We start from the raw sequence: 22,859 nt of genomic DNA, 5'->3' as shown, positions 1-22,859 counted from the left end.
CAAAAAAATGGGTTACCCATGGGAGCACCTTTATCCGGGCTACTAGCAAATATTTACGTCGAGAATCTTGAGAATTGGGCATCGAATTCTTATTTTTTAAAACACGTCTATTGGGGTCGTTACATGGATGACGTAATATCACTTTGGAATTATGGTGTAGCTGAGCTTCGGGGCTTCTTAGATCATCTTAACACTTATGACCGAAATTTGCAGTTCACCCTAGAAGTTGAAATTGAAAATAAACTTCCGTTTTTAGATGTATTAATTATTCGCAATGCTGATGAACTGGATTTTACTATATATCGAAAGCCAACACAAAACAATAGATATCTTCACTTTAATTCAAATCACCCCCCACAAGTTAAAAGAGCAGTTGTAACTTCCCTCATTGATCGTGCCCTGAATATTTGCTCCAATTCATATATAAACGCAGAAATAAACTTTATCAGAGATATTCTTTTTGGTAATGGAAACCCCATTCCTTTTGTCAATAAAATAATTAACCGTAGAATAAAAAGACATTCTTGTAAAATCGAAGAAGATACTTCACAATGTGAGGCTACTGATAAGCCCTCAAATATTGTCTATCTTCCGTATATCCCAAAGATCACAACAAAATTAAAAAATATTTGCACAAAAAATAATCTGTACGTAGTTTTTACTAATAATTTTAAAATCATCAATTTCTTAAATTCGGGTAAAGATAAGACCCCAGTTACTCACCAAAGAGGGGTCTATCAAATACCATGTGATTGCGGAAAATACTATGTCGGCAGGACCCATCAGAATCTAGACAAACGGTTACAACAGCATAAAAATGACATAGACAAGGCCTTAATTTCAAATAGTTCCAACAACTCCTTTGATTCTGCTTTAGGTTGGCATATATTTAATAATCCGTCCCACATGATACTTTTTGAAAACTCTTCACTCATTAGTAATGATTTGGGAATAAAACAGGTGGTTCGAGAATCAATCGAAATTAATCTCAAAATAAATAATAATATTTCTTTGAACAGGGACTTGGGGGAATACTCACTAAATTCTTTATACTCAAATTTAATTAAAAATGATCTAACAAAATATTTTACTAAACCGATTTATAATAGTACTGAACCAACTACGAAAAGGCCTTTGAGACAGGCTGCTAAACAAGCAAGATTAGCTTTAAGAAATTGCATCTAATCATTTTATTCTCTTCAGTTTGAATGAGCTTATATTCTCATTTCATTCTTTTCGCCAGTCCTGGTTGAACTTCGTTGAAGTAAGGATGCTAGGGCTATTTTTAAAAAAAAGTTTTAAAAAGTGTTTTTAATTATTCAGTTTTAATCCTCACAATTTGATGTAAGTTCTTTTATATATATATATAGTTTCTCTCTTATTCTTGTATTGTGCTGAAGACGGCCCTTGGACATAGGGCCGAAATATCTACAGAAATAATTTCCACTGTCTTGAAATTTTCCTATTGTCTCTACGTTGTATTTGTTTGTTATGGAAAGGCAGTGTGGTCTTCGTCGCTATTTTAGTCTTAAGGATTTTAGTTTTGAAGTTTAAATCTTAAAGTCTTTTTTCAATATTTTTTTTTTTAAATTTTACTTTTAAAAGTTTTTAGTTTTGAGGTAATAGTTTTAAAAAAAAATTTGGTTTTGAGGTTTTCGCTTAAAGTCTTGGCTTTAATGTTTTACTTTTCTGTTCTTAAGTATTAGTTTTAGAGTTTAGTTATACAATTTTAGTTTTAAAGTTTTAATTTTAAAGGTTTTAGTTTTAAGGTTTAAGTCATTAAGTTAATTTTTTTACAAGTTTTACCTTTGAAAGTTCTTCCAAAAGTTTTAAATTAAAACTAAAACAAAAAAGAAGTTTTAAATTATCAGTTTTAAAGTTTAGGTCTTAGTCCTTTTTTTTTAATTTAAAAACTTTGAATTAAATTTTTTTTAGATTTAACATGAAACTTATAATTTTAAAGTTTTAGTTTTGTCAGTTTTATCTTTAAGGTTTTAGTTTAAATTTTTTTTTTTCTGGCTTTAAAATTTTCGTAATAGAATTTAATTTTGAAGTTTTAGTTTTAGAGTTTAGTTATACAATTATACTTATGAATTTCCAGTTTTAAAGGTTTTAGTTTTCACAGTATTGGTTTTGAGGTTTCAGTCACAAAGTTTTTGAATTCAAATTATTAGGTTTAAATTTTAGTTCTTTTTACAAGTTTTACCTTTGAAAGTTTTTTCAAAAGTTTTAGTATTAAAAGCTTAGTTTTAAAAGTTTCGAAGTTTAGGCATTAGTTCTTTATTTTAAAAATTTTGAATTTAAATATTTTAGATTTAATACGAAATTATAGCTTTTAAAAGTCCTTGGTTTTAAGGTTTTAGCTTTAAAGTTTTAGTTTTAATGTTTTCATTTTTTTTTCTGTCTTTAAAATTTCCGTTATAAACTTTTAATTTGAAGTTTTGGTTTTGCTGCTTTAGTTTTAAGGTTCTACGAATACTTTTTTGTATTAAATTTTCCGTTTCAAAGTTCTAATTTTATAATTGTGTTGCGAGAGCAACACTTTGGTTTTGTCCCGGTTTTTGTTTTGTTTTTGTTTTTTTTCCTATGCCGTCTATCTCAGCTTATTCCTGGAAACTGGTAAGGGTCTAACGTGTGCGGTTTTGACGGAAAGTGTGGACCTCAGGCCGGATTGATGAATATGACATTACATTTTGGAAAGCTCCGTAGAACTCCTGCCTGGGGCCAAAAAGGATGGTTTTTGCTTGTCCTCGAGCCAGAGCCTATTGTGTGTGAAGTGAAGTGGAGTTGTATAGCCTATGTCAGAAAGGAGTATCTGAAGTTGTGCAGCCAAGCTTTTGTTTCATCAAATCATGTTTCTGCTTTCGACTGGAAAGCTCCGTTCTAGCAGGCAAGCAGGCAGGCACCAGTTTCAAATTGAAGATGGACTAAAATCTATAAGTGTTGAATATATGCGGCAGTTCCCCGGCCACACAGCCAATATATCTTCTTTGAGTGATAAATAGAAAAATTTACAGAAACAAAAAAGTGCGATTTCCCCACGGGTCCGAAAGTGCTGCCATCTATTGTTTCTGCCCATTTCTGTTCGCGATTTCAGCTGACTTTACCATTCTTTTTTTTCTACTTGGGATTGCAATAGAGAAATGGTATCAGATCTGCGTAGAGCTTATCCTTTGCTCGTTTTTAAGTGGTGGTGTTAGAAAGTTGGCCTCCGGCAAAAAAGTCAACTTTTGAACTAAGACAGATAGAATTTTTTTCAACGGCAATCGATAGACCTTGATGAGCTGATCAAAGTAAATATCATCCATTTTTTGGTACAAAAATTCCTTCATGAGATACATCAGTTTGAAAGTTTCAAGGGGTTGACAACTTCAGTGGTAAGGTACACACTTAAACCAAAAATAGGCCGATACCAATTGTGAGATATGTAGAGGACTTTCAAGCAACAGTCGACTATTAGCTTATAATCATCTTTGGCAATGAGGAGTTTGCAACTTTCGGTGATTGATGTACCTATTATCTGTTTCTGGTGTAATTGATGGTAAGAACAACTTGGTTCCCGATTATAAGACATGTAGGGGAGTTGTAAGTAATAATCAGCTGTTGCGCTACGATGATCTTCAGCGACGAGGGGTTTGCAACTTTTGCTAGTTGGTGTACCCATTATTTGTTTCCGGTAAACTTGATGTATATCACGGGAGAGGGACTTGTAAGTAAGAATCGGTTGCTAGAGGAGGCTCATGAAGGGCTATAAATTTGTGCAAATTGGTATACATCTATGGTCTTTTGATCCTGAAAAGTTACGGATAGCTTTATAATACCAACTAGATTATATAAGATAATGTTCCAAGTTTCCATCCGTCACGATGTCTACGATTGAAAAGGATAAAGTTCAACTGGCTGCAAACTCAATTTAGTCCCTTCTTCCGATATTCTTTTGCTGTTGTTTTTTCAACGCTGAAGAATTTGATCATGTGATTACTGATTGTGTTCTGCTTTGAATATGCCGTTTTGAATGCTTTGATAGTTTTGACAACTTCAGCATTTAACCGATAGCGAAGAAACAAAACCAAAGTGTTGCTCTCGCAACACTTTAATCGGCGAAGCCGGACAAAGGTTGCCGCAACACTTCACGTTGCCCAGGCAACGTAGGTCTAGTTTAAATTTTAAATTTAGTTTTAAAAGTCTTAGCTTTAAATTGTAAGTTTTCAAATTTTATGTTTTAAATTATCAGTTTTAAAGTCTAGGTTTCATTTTCTTTTAATCTAAAAGCTAGTTTTAAAGTTTTTTTTATATAGTTTTACGATCAAAGTTTTAAAGTTTTAATTTTAAGGGATTTATTGTAAAATTTTTGGACATAAAGTTTTTGGTTTAAAATTACCCTATTTAAAGTTAGATCTAAATTGTTCTGTTCTAAAAGTTTTAGTTTTAAAGTTTTAAATTAAAATTTTAGGATTAAAAGTTTTTAGTTTTAAGTAATAGTTTTAATAAGTTTTTTTGTTTTAAGGATTTCGTTTTAAAGTCTCAGCTTTAATATTTTACTTTTCAAGTTCTTAAATATTAGTTTTAAACCTTCATTTTGAAGTTTTAGTTTTAAAGTTGAGTCATAGAATTTAAATTTTAAAGTTTTAATGTTATAGGTTTTAGTTTTAGAAGTATTGGTTTTAAGGTTTTAGTCACAAAGTTTTTGGTTTGAAATTATCAGTTTCAGTTTTTTTACTTTACAAGCTTTAGATTTGAACGTTTTCCCAAAAGTTTCAGTACAAAAACTTTAGCTTTAAAGTTTTAAATTATCAGTTTCAAAGTTTAGGCCTTACAGTTCTTTTTTTTTTATAAAAATTGTTAATTTAGATTTCTTTAGATTTAATATGAGTTATAGTTTTAAAGCTTGAGTTTTAAAAGTTTGATTTCTAACGCAATAGTTTTTAAAAGTTTTCAGTTTTTAGGTTTTGCCTTTAAAGTTTTGTTTTAATGTTGTTTTTTTCTGGCTTTAAAATTTTGTTAAAAACTTTTATTTTTAAGTTTTGGTTTGCGGTTTTAGTTTTAAGGTTTTGCCTGTTTTTTTTTCTTTTTTTGCTTAAAATTTCAATTTAAAATTTTAATTTTAAAGTTAGTTTTGGAAGTTTTTGTTTTGAATTGTAAGTTTTACTCTTTAAAGTTTGTATTTGAATTTTCAGATTTTAAATTGTAGTTTAAAACTTAAATTTTTAGAGTAATAGTCTTAAAAAGTTATTTTTTTTTTAGGGTTTAGAGGTTTTATTTTTAAAGTTTGCCTTGAAAAGTTAATTTTTTGAGGGTTTTAAGGATTTAATTTTAATCCTTTAAAACATTATTTTGGCCGACATTATTGGCCGAGTCACGACGTAGGCAATAATGCTCCTAAACCAATGAATCAAAATAAAACAAAACAATAAAACAAAATTATTACAAACAAATTACTTCATTTAGGTTAGTTTTAAGGTTTAAACAAGCAAATTTAAACACTAAAACTAAAACTTAAAAACTAAAACCTTAAAACCCTAATCAAATAACATGTTTAGACTATTACTATAAAACTAAAACTAAAAAATTTCTTTAAGTAAAATTAAAAAACTGAAACTTCAAATAAACAATTTAAGAGTAAAACTTCAAAACTAAAACTTTTAAATTATAAAGAATTTTAAGACTTAAACGTTAAAACTGACAATTTAAAACTAAAACTTCTAAAACTAATTTTAAAATTGAAAACTTTAAAACTGAAAATTTAAAGCAAAGGAAACTATAGGTAAAACGTTAGAACTAAAACTGCAAACCAAAACTTCAAAAAAAAGTTCAAAACTAAAACTTTTAAGGTTAAATTTTAAAACCAAAGCTTTTATAAGCTGTCGCTTTAAAAACAAAACTTATAAAACTCAAACTTTAAAATTATAGCTTTCATATTAAATCCAAAAAAATTAAATTGAAAGTTTTTAAATTTAGAAAAAAAACTAAGGCCAAAACTTTAAAACTACACTTTTAATAATGAAACTTTTGGAGAAACTTTCAAAGGTAAGACTTGTAAAAAAATGAAGTAAATTTAGACCTAAACTTTAAATTAGAACTTTAAAACTAAAATTGTATACCTAAACTCTAAAACTAAAACTTCAAAATAAAAGTTTAAAGCTAATACTTAAGAACTAGAAAAGTAAAACATTAAAGACAAGGCTTTAAACGAAAACTTTAAAACTTTCTAAACTATTACTTTAAAGCTGAAAACTTTTAAGAGTAAAACTTTAAACTTTAAATTGAAAGAAACTTTAAGATCTAAACCTCAAAACTAAAATCCTTAATACTGAAACTTTTAAAATAAAAAGAATTAAGATGTAAACTTTAGATCTGATCATTTGTATTCAAAACTTTATGTCTAAAGCCATAAAATTAAGAATTTTTAAAGAACACCTTTAATACTAAAACTTTCAACTTGAAGCGTAAAAATTTATAAATAAATAAAAAAACTTAAAACTACATTTCAAATTAATACAAAATGATACCTAGACTTTAAAACTGATAATTTAAAACTTGAAGTTTTAAAGCTAAACTGTAAAACGGAAACTTTAAAACAAAAACTTATAACTGACAATTTAATGCAAAAAAAAAAAACATTCATAGAACCTTAAAACTAAAACTGCAGAACAAAAATTTCAAATTGAAGGTTTATAACAGAAATTTTAAAGCCAGAAAAATATAAATACATTAAAACTAAAACTTTAAAGGTAAAACCTTAAAACCGAAAACTTTTAAAACTAACACTTTAAAAATAACTTTTAAGACTCATACTTTACAACTATAACTTTCATATTAAATCTAAACATTTTAATTCAAAATGTTTAAATTAAAAAAAGAACTAAGACTTAAACTTATAATTTGAATTCGAAAACTTTGTGACTAAAACCTTAAAACCCATACTTTTAAAACTAAAACCTTTAAAATTAGAACTTTAAAACTATAGTTGTATGACTAAACTTTAAAACTAACCCTTCAAAATAAAAGTTTAAAACTAATACTTGAGAACTAGAAAAGTAAAATATTAAAACTAAGACTATAAAACGAAAACCGGAAAACCAAAAACTTTTTAAAACTATTACTTTAAAACTAAAAACTTTCAAAAGTAAAACTTTAAAAGTAAAATCTTAGAAAACAACTTTTAAAACAAAACTTTAAAATTCAAAGAAACTTTAAGATCTAAACTTTAAAACTAAAATCTTCAAAACTTTAAGCTTTAAAATAAAATATTTGAAAACTAAACCTTTTAAAATAAAAGAATTAAGATCTAAACTAAATCTGATGATTTGCAACCAAAAACTTTATGTCTAAAATCATAAAACTAAAAATTTAGTCGTAAAACTTAAAAAAAAAAATTAATACTACCTTTTAAATTAAGAGAAAAAGAAACCTAGCCTTTAGATAATTTAAAACCAAAAATTTAAAACTAAACTTTAAAAACGTTATTTTTGCGGGGGAAAGGTTGTAAAACCTGTCATAGTTTGCTCCAGAGGGTGAAATCGGGGTGGTACATTGTGTTACACTGACCTCAATTGCCTGGAGCCACTAAGTTTAGAGCCAAAGGGGCGGGAATTGACATGGAACATCGCAATCTAACAATTAAATGGCAACAATGAAAACAATGAAATAAAAACAACGGTCATTTTTAGTTTATAAAGTTGTTTTTACGGGGTAAAGGTTGAAAAACCCTTAGGTGTGATAATGTTTGTCAGGGGGTGTCATCGGACTGGTACATTGTGCCACGTTTACCTCAATTGCTTGGAGTCATCAGAAGAATTGCTATTGGGTGGTTTTCGCTAAGTTTAAGTGATCAATTTTAGTTTAAATGGATATCTTTGTGAGAAAATGCCCTTAATATTCAGTATGTGTGATGATGCTTCCCAGATGGTGCCGTGTGTCAGCCATTGAGTGTCACAGGCTTGGAAATGTCATGAACATCGTAATCTAATAATGAAATGGCGATTTTCCGTCGTTCAAATAAAAACAATGGTCTTTTCTTAATGTATGAAGTTATTTTCGTGAGAAAAAGGTTGATATGTTTTACCTGTGATATTGCGGACCAGAGGGTGTCATCGGACGAGTATACTGTGCCATGCTGGTGTCGACTGTTACGAGTCATCAGAAGAAACGCTATTAGGAATTTTCCTTTAACTTTAAACGAACGATTTTGTGTAAACGGATAATTTTTTTAACGGAAAATGCCTCAGAAGTGTCTTATGTGTGATAATGTGTCCCAGAGGGGGGCCATGTGCAAGCCCCAGATTACCACGGAGGCAGCGACATCCAAAAATCTTAGAATCGGCAGTGTGGAATCGGGGGGAGGGAGAAGTGGGGAATCCGGAACTGACGCAACCGGCACCGCATTTGGACTGGGATCGGAGCGGGTATAGTGGGATCGGTTGAACCGAGGCGGAAGCCAGCAGAATCGGAGGTGGAATCGTTTGAACCGGGAGGCAGAAGCGGGGGAAGTGGAACTGGATATCCCTTTATTAATAAGATATATAAATGTCTTAGGAATGATAAGGGGTGCCAGAGGACAAGTCTTGGTTTGGCATGGTGGTGTGAAATGACACGGTGTATCAATGAGAGCTGGCTTCCAAAAACACGAACCAGTGGATTCAAAGCATGACTTTTAACAAGAAACTATCGTAGAAAATTCTTAGGAATTATGAGAAGTGCTGAAGGGTGCCAGAGGGCCAGTAATAGTGTGGCACAGTGGCGTGAATTGCCATGGAATATCGCAGTCTAACATTGAAATGGCAAGTTTTCCGCTGTTCAAATATAACAATGGTTATTTTTAGTTTTTAAAGTTATTTTTGTAAGGAAAAGGTTGAAAAACCCTTAGGTGTGATAGTGTGAACCAGAGGGTGTCATCGGGCTGGTACATTGTACCATGCTGACCGCCATTGCCAGGTGTCGTTAGAAGAAAAGGTGTCGTTGTCGTAAGTTTAAATGATCGATTCTACTGTAAACAGATATTTTTCTAGGGAAATCTTTGAAAAACCCTTAGGTGTCACAATTTGCACCAGATGGTTTTGAGTGCCATCTGTAGTTTGCAACACTGGCGTTATTTGCAATGGGGGAATCACGTTCGGGGGCAGATTGCTAAAACACGAACCTTAGGATTTAAAACATATTTTTATCATGAAAATATATTTGAACAAGAAGACAATTGTCTTCTGTGAAGTCATAATTAAGTAGCATCTAATTTTAAGACATTCATAGGTAGCTCTGCCTACGCTTTATGATAAACTGTACCAGCTTTTGTTAAAAACAGTTTCACATAGGATTATTTGGTGGCCATTTGAAAAGTAGCTTCGAAAACTGGAATTAGGCTTAGTTAATTTAACCGAAGAGGGCTCCATTCTAATTTTCGAAAAGTTGCCTGAACTATAAGCTAACCAAATAGCGTTATTAGGGTCTTTCTTGAGCTCTTCATCGTATTTCCATGTGATAGCAGCACCAAACAGATTTGAAGCCAAGGCATTCTAGCTATTCAATAGTACACTCCTCTATGACCTTGGTCCCAACCAGGGTTGCAAGCTCTTTGTTCCTCAATGTCTCAATTTCGATCTTTAGAATAACACCATAGGGTACCATAGGGTGCTGTGTATAATCCATAGTTTGCCAAAGTGGCATGAATTGACTTGGACTGAAATGTTCTTCAGCTTAAAGTAAAGCAGGGAGGTTTTAAAAGAACTTTTTTGACGGAGAGGGACTGAAATCTAGCACTCAGTGAAAGAGACGGGGCATTTTCATCAAAGGTTCTCAAAAATATGTCTTAATGTGGGTTAAATTTACCTCCAAAGAAATAATGTGAAATATGAGGAAAAGTATTGAATGTGCACTTACCAACCAGGAATGCATAGTCATGGCTCAAATAAACGAGGCATTTTCATGAAAACCTCGGGAGGTGTTAGAAGAATTATTTTATCGACGGAGGGGGACTGAAATCTAACACTCAGTCAAAGAAACGGAGCATATTCACTAAAAACCTTTCAAAAATATCTCTTAATTCGGATTTATTTTACCTCTAAAGACATTATGCGAAATACGAAGTAAAATATTATTATAATCAGCATCTGTCAACCAGAAATGCATAGTTTTGGGTCAAAGAAACGAGGTATTTTCATTGAAAACTCGGGAGGTTGAAAGCATTTTTTCAACTGAGGGGGACTTAAATCTAATAGCGAGAAAACGGATTGTGAAGTTGACATTTTTTTCCCATTATTATTTGTAAGTAATGAGTCTTCTGCTGCATAAAGCGTGATACTATGGCTCATTCAAAATATGATTTTGCTACTATTAAGATTTAGATTAATACCATGTAACAGACGAGTGTGCTTAATAAAGCAATAGAAACGAAGCATTTTCATTAAGACCTCTCAGGAATAGTCGTATGCAAAAATGTGTCTTTTTTTCTTCGTTTGTGTATTAGAGTAATAGAAACGATGCATTTTCCTTAAGACTTCTAAGAAATATCTCTTAATATGGCTTAAATTTATCTCTAACTTATTGTGAAGTTGATATTTTTCTTATTATTAATAATGTAAGTAATGAGGCTTCTGCTGCGTAAGGCGTAATACTTACAGTTCATTCAAAATGTGATTTTAGTAATATCAAGATTTAAATTAATACAATGTAACAGGCAGACGCGATTAATAAATAAAAATCAATAACATTGGGATGTTTGAGCGCTCTCATGTGGAAAGAGTTGGAAACATGCGATCCTTTTAATCATTCTAGAAAGCGGGAAATGGAATTCTCCATGCGTGGAATGGGTTACCACGTAGAAAGTATTCCTCGAATAAAAATATTACAAAAGCTTTCTTAGTTCAGCTGTCTAGCGCTCCATCCCGTTGAGGGGAAATCTCTTTTGGCTCCTAATGCGTACTAAAAACTTTGAAATATAAAAGTTCCCTGAGAAAAAAAGTCTTGGCTTTATTATTTTTTCGCTTAAATATAGTAGAAACAAGGGTCATTGAATTGGAATGAGAAGTATTTTTTTAAGGAACATTAAGACTTTGGCCTAAAGAGCGAGGGTTGAAGAAGGGGACAGCCCCTTCACACACGGCATGGTCTCTGTTTACTTTAAGCTTTAATACAGCATCTTACTTTCAGTAGGAAAAAATATGTTCTTTTTATTTAATTAGAGTTAAGAGAAGAGCGGGACTGATTTAGTCATAGGGAAAAATATCGACCGATTTCACTGCTTCCTCTTGTATCTGTTATATCTTCTGTATTCCTAGGCTGTTTAAAAAAGTTTTAGAAACCGATTTAGTTGTGACTTTAGTCAATTCTAGACAATTATACTCCACGACGGTTTCCACCATGCGACGTAGAAAGTACAATTTCGTTTTATCAACTGTTCTTTATGATTGTTTACATTAGCTTTGAAGATCAAGTCAGTTTCTTATGAATGTTATAAAAACTTCTGCAACTACGGATGATACTTTTGTTAACAAAATCGAAAATAGAGATGTGCAAAATCGACTACTGAAGGCGACTCCTTCGTTTCTGTAAAATCGTACGAAAAGATTGAAACTCGAAAACGTGAGATCAAAAAAGAAAAATTAATTCTAGCATTCTATAGGGATTCACCTTACGTCTACAGTTGCTTCTTACGGGTATGAACTGTTATAATGCAATTACTCAGGTCTTTACAACTTACCCTGAGAGCCACGAATCGTGGCAAAAGCCAATTCTTTCAAGTTTCGCGATCGAAACATAAGTAACTAAGACTGCTAAAGCAGAAAATGGACTAGATTAACGTTGCTCGGGCTAGGTCCAGCACTGCCTCAGCCTGTGTTTGGCTTCCCCATCAAAAATGTAAAAAAAAATATATTTTATTTTTATAAAAGCAATTTTATAAAAGTAATGCTTTGGTTTTGTTTCTTCGACATCAGTTTAACGTTAGCCCCCTATAAATTTAAGTCCCTTATGACTTAAATCAATGTCAACCCCTCATGAATTTCAAAATTGTTTTACCCAATGCGATTTGTTTCTATTACAAAAAAGAAAACCCTTATAGACTTTCTTCGTATACGCTATTTCTTTTCAAAAAAATCCAAATCTAATCAATGTTATTGTTTTTATACTGCAGCATATTTAGAAGGAATACTGGTTTGCCCCAAAATATAAAAGCTGACTTGATCTATGTTGTTATTATTAAAATAAAAACCTAGACGAGGTTAGGCTACCTTAATTTGTCACAAAACGAAGCATCTATGCTTTACTTTATCATTTATAATCTTTGTGGATTGCAAGAACACAACATTTCGCATTCTTAAACGTATCAGAAACGAACAAAAGGTATACCAATAGCATACGTTATTAACCCCTCGCCTTCTAGAGAATGAACAAGTTCTAAAATTCTGAGGAAGAGTCACTCTTTGGGGTAGAGATTGGGGTAGAGATTGATTTCACTTACCTCAATTGCACAATATAGCAATTTTATGAATTTTAACCAAGCAAACCAAAAAAGCATAATAAACGAGCGAATTTTTCAGTCAATATAAAAACAAACAAAAAAATTGTACAGCACAGACCATCACAAAGCCGTGTTCATTCCGTCACAATAAGAAGACTTAAAAGCAAGATGAAAAACCAGAAACTATTACCAACAAAAAACAGAAACAGGATAAATACGAAGAAAAAAGGACATTCAGAAAAAAAATAAAAAGGAATCAAAGTAGGCATAGATTCAACAAGTAATTAGAAAAGAGAAAAGCTTAAAAGTAGACAGAAATTAAATAAGAAACAATAAGTTAAAAGAGCCTTTCTCGCACGTGAAAAGCTCAAAGATAACTGGATTAAGAGGAAATAAACAAAAGTGGCCAAAATATACATTCTTTTGCTGTTTGTCACTAGCGAAAGAAACTTCAATAGAATTATCTATACTAAAAGATAATTTTTTCGTAGAGAACTATCCTAATCCAAATTTTCCAAAGACACTACTACAATAATATACCAAAATTTTCCAAAGACAATGCTACAATAATTTATCAAAATTTTCCAAAGACACTACTAGAATAATTTATCACCTGCATTTGTTTGTGGTGCTCATGGCGCTTCTGCCAGTACAATGCTTTGTCATCTCTGAAGCTTCTATTCGCATGATTATGATCTTGAATGAGTTCGTTCAACATTGCCATCAAACCAATAGTGCCGTCCCTTGAAGGACTGCTTTTAAATGGGGTTATATGAGCAAACAACGGCTCCTGAAAACAATAAAAAGATGGCTTTTAAAACGACAATTTTAACTTTGACCTATTTATAGGGCAATTCTACAACATCTTTTACTATCCGTCTTCAAAGATCTATTTTTTTTGGCAAAATAAACCCCAAAGCAAGAACAATGGTATTTAGTCTGTTAGTGTAGTCTAGGCGGTAACTTTCTTAGTAAATGATTGATGAAAAAAAACTTTCCAAATAAGGAAGTTTTTCAAAGAAAGTAAAGAGTAAATCTTAAAAGGAAAGTAAAGAGTAAAATTAACTTAAGTAGAGCAGAAATAAAATCCCACAATCATTCAAACTTAGAACAACCAGAAATTATTGTGCAAGAACGACTGAAATGAAAACCCAAGATGAACAGAAATTAGAAAGAAAAATCAAACATAAAGATAAAGGATAATGATATAGATGAATAAATGAATCCTTAAAAAAGTAAAAATTAAATTGAACACTTAAACTTAAAACAAACAAAAAATTACTACCGACAGGATTTTCACTTCTGCCCCTTTCCCCTTTCCTAAACACGAAAAATTCTTAAGCCTAATACACTTGCATTTCATTGAAAACTATATGAATTTCGAAAAGCATGCTTTAATTTCCAAAACATTGACGAAAAATAACAAATAAATCCCTTAAAAAAAGATGACTATAAGCGATTATTGAAAAATAAACAAAATACTTAATATATGATTATATTAATTCCTGGAAATCTAAAAACTTCAAGACTTTATTTAGCTAAGTTTTTTTCAATGCTATGACTATAATAAAGATGTGTATAATATGTTTGTTTCCAGTAAAGCGCAAATGGTAAAACACGGGTGTGATAATCAAAAGTGCGACATACACTATTTTTGTAACTTTTCAGGAGAGCGAAAAAACAGACAGTTTGTCGGCTGTGGTTGGTCTGAAGGATGAGACTAATAGATATACTACTACTACTACTGCTACTACTAACAACTCAACGCAGCACCAAGCCACCCGAGGCCAACACAGCTACGCACGCTCCTCCTTCATCCCAGCCCATTCAAAGCCTCCCTCTTCACATCCTCCCGGGAAGTTCCCATTTCCTTTAAATCTTTCTTTATGACATTCTCCCTACCCAACGAGGACGATCTGCTTTCTATTTAACCCTAGACGGTTGGTCGAAAAGGACAATTTTCAGCAGCCTGGCATCCTTCATCCGCAGAACGTGCCCTAAACATCTCGACCTTTTTATAACCATAGAAAGCTGGATTGAACCGCGCTTTTCGTACAGCCTACTGATTGAAATACGGTCAGTCAGCCGGGTACCCAGAACAATCCTTCGGCAATTTCCCTAGAGTAGAGATAATAATTATTATAAAAGTTTTCTAATAGAAATAAGGGGATATATTCTAAGCCAACCTTTTATGCTCTTTTAAGTGGTATAAATTAAATTTAGATATCCGAAGCATTTTAAAATTAATCCGTTTTATGGCGTATGTCTCCTTTTTCTCTAGAGTAAGGTAGTCCTCTTCTGTCAAACGTATTCTGAGCGTATTCAAAATTAATCCATTTTTGGCGTATGTCTCGTTTTTTCTTCACAAAAAGAGAAGACAAATGTCATTATAGCTTCATAAGATACTCCTCTTCTGTCAAAACTGGCGTATGTCTCTTTTTATCTTCGTAACGGTACAAGATAGGACGATTCTGACTGCACCATTTGATTCCTCGTGGTTACTTTACCCACGACACATATACCTATATATTTCATTTTCGACCAAAATGGCAAATGTCACAATTTTAATTACCACGACCGAATAGGCTTTCAGAACTTTATTGTTAGGAAAGCGGGATCGTAGCCAAAGTCCTGTTGTTAGTAATTTTTGGTCGTTTTAAGCTTGACTTGAGTATTCAATTTATTTTTTAATGATTTAAGATTTTATTCATCTATATAAGTATCGTTTTCTTTATGTTTTACACGACTATGTATTTTAATTTCTCTTCATTTTGGGTTTCATTTATTCTTTGATAGTAAGTGCTAGTCGTTTTAAGTTTGAATTAATATAGGACTATATTTATATCCGTCGTAAGTTTTCTATGGCTCTTTACTCTGTAGCCTAGTTGAAAAGCTTCTTTTTTGGACAATTAAAAAAAATCTGTTTGTTTTTAATTGCCAAAATTTACTATATTGAGCATTTCTTCATTTTCACGACTTCGACCTAAGGATCAAAATATCTGGTTCTAATTTAAATTCTTAAGATAAATACGGTGATCTGAGTGCTGGCTGTGATTGTATTCAATATAATTATTTTATTTTTATTGAATTTGCAATCAAGATTTGTCACAATTCTTGAACTAAAATTAAACAAGAAAAAACAACATTTTTTTTCTATTGAAAGTAAGGAGCAACATTAAAATTAAGATGAACAGAAATTGTTTCGCATATGAGGGGGGCATTTCCAATTAACCAGCCCTTGTGCATCGGGAGTCGCTCTTAAAGAACTGGGACTATAAGTCAAATTTCCGCTTAAGGAGGGAGGGGCTGAGGAGAGAGAAGCCTCCCTCATACACGGAGGAAAATTTTATTTGTGTTAAGTTTTGATGTTGCTCTTTATTTTCAGTTGAATTTTTTTCAATTTAATTTCTGATCGTTTTTAAAAAAAAAACATTCAAAAATAGTCATAAGCAAATCCCTGAAATTAATTATAGCAAATATTACATATTAAATGCTTGTTAAGGTGATATTATTAAAATGTCGAGTAAACTAAGGGACAAATGATTTACGAAATCTCTGGGTACAAAAGGCTGGTTAATTAATTAATTGTGGACATTCGTTTTTTATTTGTCGGAGTCTGGTGACTGATCCTTCAATAGTGGGGCTCTCAAGGTCAGGTAATAAAACATGGTGAGTTTGGGAGGTCAAACAATTTAGTCCGAATCGATATGTCTACTCATGTCTTAGACTATCAAGTGAATTCAGGTTGAGTTGTTTCAGTGCAACATGATATGTTGAGTAGTTATGTCCAAGTATATTACAATAGCATAATTTAGTAGAAACTTTTACCAATACCATTTACCAATGCCCATATAATGAACAGTAATATAATGAACAGTATTATGCCAATACCACGAAAGCTGTTTAAGATACATTAATCTTGAATAATAAACAGTATTATGCTCCAATAAGAACAGTAATATAATGAACAGTATTATGCCAATACCATGAAAGCTGTTTTAGATAAATTAATCTTGAATAATGATCAGTATTATGCCCCAATAATGAACAGTAATATAATGAACAGTATTATGCCAATACCATGAAAGCTGTTTTAGATAAATTAATCTTGAATAATGAACAGTATTATCCCCAATAATGAACAGTAATATAATGAACAGTATTATGCCAATACCATGAAAGCTGTTTTAGATAAATTAACCTTGAATAATGAACAGTATTATGCCCCAATAATGAACAGTATTATGCCAATACCATGAAAGCTGTTTTAGACAAATTAATCTTGAATAAAGAACAGTGTTATGCCCCAATAAGAACAGTAATATAATGAACAGTATTATGCCAATACCATGAAAGCTGTTTTAGATAAATTAATCTTGAATAATGAACAGTATTATGCCCCAATAAGAACAGTAATATAATGAACAGTGTTATGCCAATACCATGAAAGCTGTTTTAGATAAATTAATCTTGAATAAAGAACAGTATTATGCCCCAATAATGAACAGTAATATGCCAATACCATGAAAGCTGTTTTAGATAAATTAATCTTGAATAAAGAACGGTATTATGCCCCAATAATGAAAAGTAATATAATGAACAGTATTATGCCAATACCATGAAAGCTGTTTTAGATAAATTAATCTTGAATAATGAACAGTATTATGCCCCAATAAGAACAGTAATATAATGAACAGTATTATGCCAATACCATGAAAGCTGTTTTAGATAAATTAATCTTGATTAAAGAACAGTATTATGCCAATACCGTGAAAGCTGTTTTAGATAAATTAATCTTGAATAATGAACAGTATTATGCCCCAATAATGAACAGTAATATAATAAACAGTATTATGCCAATACCATGAAAGCTGTTTTAGATAAATTAATCTTGAATAATGAACAGTATTATGCCCAATAATGAACAGTAATATAATGAACAGTATTATGCCAATACCACGAAAGCTGTTTAAGATACATTAATCTTGAATAATGAACAGTATTATGCCATAGTCTAAATCCAAATTGTTGGGAATCTAAATTTTTTGAAAGCCAACCTCAGGATTTTGGCATTCCGCTTCATGCCCAACTTCAAAATCTCAATATTTATGCTGTTTATTTTACTGTTGTCAGGTTTACAGTTAAAGTTGTCAATAATTTTGGTAAATGTTTTTTCAAGTCAATCCTTTTAGAAGCCTTGAGCTAAGGGGCCATCTAATTTACAGATAAAAACCCCTAAAAGCGTGCTGGGTTAGATTAATCGAGGTTACACTAGATTCTTCATCATTTTCTCATATCCAAGATATCGATTAGGAGTGTCATGAATCTTAAGTGCCTCTATAAATTTTAGCGTATATCTCACATAGAACAGATGTTTTATATGGAATGGATATTTTATACACTACAAAACAAAATTACTGCTTCGTAGCCTATGCAAAACATATTGATAACACTAGTGCAAATCATCCGACTGATAAAATTTTCCCATGTTTGAAGGGTTATGTAAAACTAGCGCCTTACTGGAACCGTAAAATCCACCCCCCCCCCAAAAAAATGAAAAAACCGTATTATATGCAGTAAAAATTTTCCTTTAGGTTGTAGCCCCTAATTTTGCTTAGTTTTCTATTCTATTCTACAGTTTTATTCTATATCTTGTCATGGTTGTAGAACTTCAGGGTCTTTTTGAAAAAAAAAAAAAAAAAATTGTCTTTAATGCTAATCTTTAATGGACATCTTTAAAGTCCTCAAATAGACATTCAAGAATGGAACTTTGAAACACTTTCAAAAGAGCCAGTGTTTTCGAAATCAGGCGTATATCAGTAATATCCTTGGTGGCCTTACATTGGGGATTTGGGGTAACATACGCCTGTTTAAAAATACTAGGGAAAACCCCATAAAAAAAACTGGTTAAGAATTGCTTTTGAAGGAATAAATGCACACTTAATAGTTTATTTCATCGGTATCTCATTTGAGTAACTAGATTTACGAGAATCAAGCGTCTTCAGCTTTTTACCAACTGAACTAATCTCTAGGATATGGATATTTGAAACTAAGTCATTAGGTGGTAAGATTCTTATTTGCAGATAAAATCTGCAAACTGATGCAAATAAAAAAAAATCCGTAGCATCCCTAGATAGCAGTGGTTTAAAATCATCATGTCACACTTCAACTGTGGTCCCTTTTTACCGATAATGATGTGAACTGTATTATAAAACTTCCTCGGGTTGGATTTATATATTTTAATTACTATTTTTACAACCATATTGCTCACGCAAACATTTTATACACAATTGTATTTCTTAATCTTTAGAATTCTTCCTCAGGTCAATTCAAATGCAATCTATTCCTCAATTTTATCAAATCCCAAATACCTCAGGTAATCCATCGCTTTTTATAAAATTTCACAGATTACTTTTTTGAGGGAGAATTTCCCTCGGGACAACTCCTAATGTAAAATTTAGTCACCAAAGAGAAAGTGAGACAACTTTTCGTAATAAACGTACCTTTGATAGCTTTGAGTAGCGTGCTATGATAAAATCTGGGGTCTGAGGTGTTTCTTTTTGCACCCCAAATGCACTGAAGCACTGTGCCTTCGTTGGTAATGATGTAATTTGTACTATCGTCCATTCTGAAAATCAAGTTAACAACAATTAAGCAACGCTAATTTGACAGACTTGGACTAACTATATCTGAAAAAGTGGACTGATTTCAATATTAAGGTTGAAGCTTTGAATTACCAGCTATGCAAATTATCAACTAAGAGAACGATAAAGGGCTAGGGGTGGGGGTAGAGGCTTGATTTCCACTGAAGTTGGTATATAAAGGTTCTTGAAGTTACTAGCTACAAATATGCGGCAAATATAGTATATAGTATACTATATACTATAATATATGCAAGACTATAATACTAAATACATATATATTATACAAAATACGCTTATAGTTAGGAAACTTATAGTATATATAATACTATAAATTCACACTATTATACTAAATAGTGTAATACTAACATATTTAATACTACTATGCTGTTTAAATACTATTTAATCCGCGTTTTATTTGAGACAAGATAGTTTCAGTTTGGGGTACCGTTTCCAATATTGTTTCGCATAATTCAGTTTTATTTGAGCCTTCGTTTTGTTTCGTTTCGGTACTGCCTTTGACAAATAAAACGCTAGAAAAGAGCTAGGCAGCTTACTGGCAAAAGTTTTCAAAATCTGCCAATGCTTCTTAAGCGTTACTAGCTTTTTTAGGTTAGGTCAAAAAGTGCTCAAATTTGAATTTTCAATAGAAGCGATTATTATATTCGTAAAGAGCGTAAAGGCATCGAGTGGTATATTCACTTTGTTGGTAAGTCAATAATTTGATTTGTAAGTGAAGTGTGGCTTTTTTTAGGATTCAAAAAGGCACAAAAGTACTTTAATTTGCTAGATCCAAGGGCGTCCCACCTTACAGTAGGCACATAAAAACAGTACCGTACACATATCTGGAAAAATACAGTCACGAGGTAAATATTTTCTGACGCCATTTTTATGAAACAAGGGGTCAAACTACCTGGACGAACAAGTTTCAACTCTCGGGATCTAGATACAGAAAACGGTACGGTCCCTTACGAGATATCGTAAATAAAACGGCTTTGAGATTACTAAATACTTGAAAACACTATTAAGGAAACAGGACTGAAACTAGACCAAATAAAACACGGCATTATTTAAGCCATATATTTAAGGATTTTTGGTTTAAGGAACAACGGTCTACACACTAAGGTAGAGTGATTAAAGAGCGATAAGTTTCTCATATCTTCTATCGGATTTCACCATAAAGAACAAATGATTGTAAATAGTTTTGGGAGGACTTATTCGATCGCAAATCCTAAGATTTAGAGCTCTTATAGCTTTATAGAAACTCGACCTGTGTCACGTTTAAAGGAACATATACTTATTATCTCGTTATAATTTCTGCTCCTTTCAGGTTTCATTTCACGAATCATTACATTTGTTGTTGGTTTTACGATAAATGTCTTATACAAGGTAAATTGATGGAGTAATAATTTTGCTCTGTTCTTTTTTTGTTTGTTTTTTGTCACCGTTTTAGATTTTATTCTGAGAAAAGAGTAAGAGCTTAACCTCTACGGTTTCTACCAAAACTGTGGATCTTGGATCGATTGATGAATAAGACCTTGCATTGCTGAGGATTGCGGATAATTCGTACCTGTATGTTTTCTATAAATGAATAGAAGACATACAGATCCAAAATACGACAAATTTCCCAATATTTCATGAGCACTGCCATCTATTATATTACAATGTCATTTCTGTTCCTGATTTCGGTCGAGTTTCCCTTTTTATTTTCCGCAAATACGACTGAGGCGGAAAAATGGTATGACACGAACCTTTTACACTTTAAAAGTTCTCTTATTGCTAAACATATTAGAGTCTACCCTTTAGCCCTTTCTAGGTAAATTCATAGCAAACCATATAACTGGCTTTCATATAAAGTGAATATACCACTCGATGCCTTTTTTATGCTCTTCATGAATATAATAATCGCTTCTACCTTAAATTGATATTTAAGCACTTTTTTAACTCTTAAAAATGACGAATATTCAAAAAATTATGACAGTTCATATAATTAACTTACCAATAAAGCGAGCATACCACTTGATGCCATTTTTTATGTTCTTTACGAATATAATAGTCGCTTCTACCACAAATTTAAATTTAAGCTCTTAAAAATAACGAATTTTCAATTAAAGTACGAGTTATCGGTCGTTTCCGAAAAAATAATACTACGTTTTCGACAAAATAATACTACATTTTCTCAATGCAAAGAAGAAAACGCCATAACATTGGTAAAATTCATTTATCCAAATTAATGTTGAGAAATCAGTGCTTGTGATTATATATAAAAACAGATTTATAATGAAACAGTAAGTTTGAGATCAATGTTTTAAAGTTTGAGATAAATGTTTGTAGCCTTTTTTATACCCGATATTCAGGTTAGGTTTAAGAGCTCAAAAAGTGCTTAAATCTGAATTTGAGGTGGAAGCGATTATTATATTCGTATAGCATAAAAAAGGCATCGAGTGGTATATTCACAATATACGAAAGCCAGTTATATGGTTTGCTATAATTTTGCCCCTTTCTAAGTGTTATTAGAGAATCCAAGAGCTTTCGAGCCAAGACAGAATTTTTTTTTATTTAACACTCATCAAAAATCTTGACAAGTCTGCTTGGATAAACATTGCTCTGGAATTGATTCCAGCTTCCGCCTTCGGCCTTGAATCGCATGTAGATATACATTAGCGTCTCTCACCGTTTCCAAAGTTTAGAAGGTTTGGTAAATTCATTATTGTGATACATATTAGACAATAAGGATCAGATGATCAATCCGTGCAAAAGCAAACAACGCTCAATTCGGTGTAAAAACCGTGTAAAAACAAACATAAAAAGTCACGCTCCACATAAAAAAAAACATAAAAAGTCCACGCTCCACTTAGTCATCCTTTGCTGTCAACATTTTAGAACAAAGGCAGGCAGGTATTAATAGTAGCTTCTTTACGTTGTATTATTATGGCAATTGTTATTATTTTAAAGGGTGGACTCGCAAAGGTGAATCAAGGCTCAGGCTAACAATACCAATTGCCTCTAATCCTCCAAAGTCAAGGTGTCCACCATTGTTTTCCCCCATCCAGAGAGACCTACCCGCCAGCTTCAGACCGGCTTGGGCAAGCAACACTTGTCCCTCAAAAAGAGGGGAGCTTCACCAATCAATTGCCGTGGGGCTTGATTTTCGAAACCAGAAATATCAACAGAACTTCTTTAATTCACCTTAAATTACTCTTCAATGGATATTTTATTGTATTACCGTTAGTGCTTCATATGTCAAGTGGACAGTACGGCCAGTGTATTTTTGAAGGACCAAGCGTTTTTTGAATCGCCTGATATCTGAAAGTCAGATGTTACTTGCGAATTTGTTTAACCGTAAGCTCCCCAGACTCATAGTCACCACTTGTCGTCACACTGGCCGGTTTAAATCATAAACCAGTAAAAAAAGCACGAACTGCGCACGCTACCCCTCCAGCGACCTTTGCGCCTGACCTTAGCTGAAATACAAGCATGTTGCATATTTTTCAGCAGAATCACGCAAGGATTTTCCACTTGCATTATTGGGGGCATAAAGTGGGCCCAAGCCCTTCCAATATTCTCCCATCAAATTTTTATGAGAAAGGTGGGCGTATCATATTTTATTTGAACCGGAGTTAGGTAAGGGCTCAACACTTTAGCTTGTAGAACTACTGAGCCAGTGGCCTCTGTAACACAACCATGCGACCTCTCCACCCCTTTCCAGCCACCAGCTTTTGAACAGAAAATATAGTACCTTAATATTTTAACTATATAAGAACTTT

General features: G+C 32.2%; 1 protein-coding gene across 1 annotated transcript in view; it reads right to left on the bottom strand.

Moving 5' to 3' along the window:
• Positions 1-22,859, bottom strand: part of LOC136032663 (separin-like) — an 86,254-nt gene that overhangs the window by 29,409 nt on the left and 33,986 nt on the right. The window contains exons 4-5 of the mRNA XM_065712950.1: positions 18,955-19,079; positions 13,065-13,241 (exon numbers count right to left, since the gene is read on the bottom strand). Coding sequence (XP_065569022.1) covers positions 13,065-13,241; positions 18,955-19,079 — 302 coding nt within the window. The remainder of the gene's footprint in view (positions 1-13,064; positions 13,242-18,954; positions 19,080-22,859) is intronic.

This window comes from Artemia franciscana, chromosome 11 (assembly GCF_032884065.1).
Source record: "Artemia franciscana chromosome 11, ASM3288406v1, whole genome shotgun sequence".
Taxonomy (NCBI): domain Eukaryota; kingdom Metazoa; phylum Arthropoda; class Branchiopoda; order Anostraca; family Artemiidae; genus Artemia; species Artemia franciscana.
The sequence above is the reverse complement of the archived record's forward strand: the minus strand, read 5'-3'. Positions and strand labels throughout refer to the sequence as shown.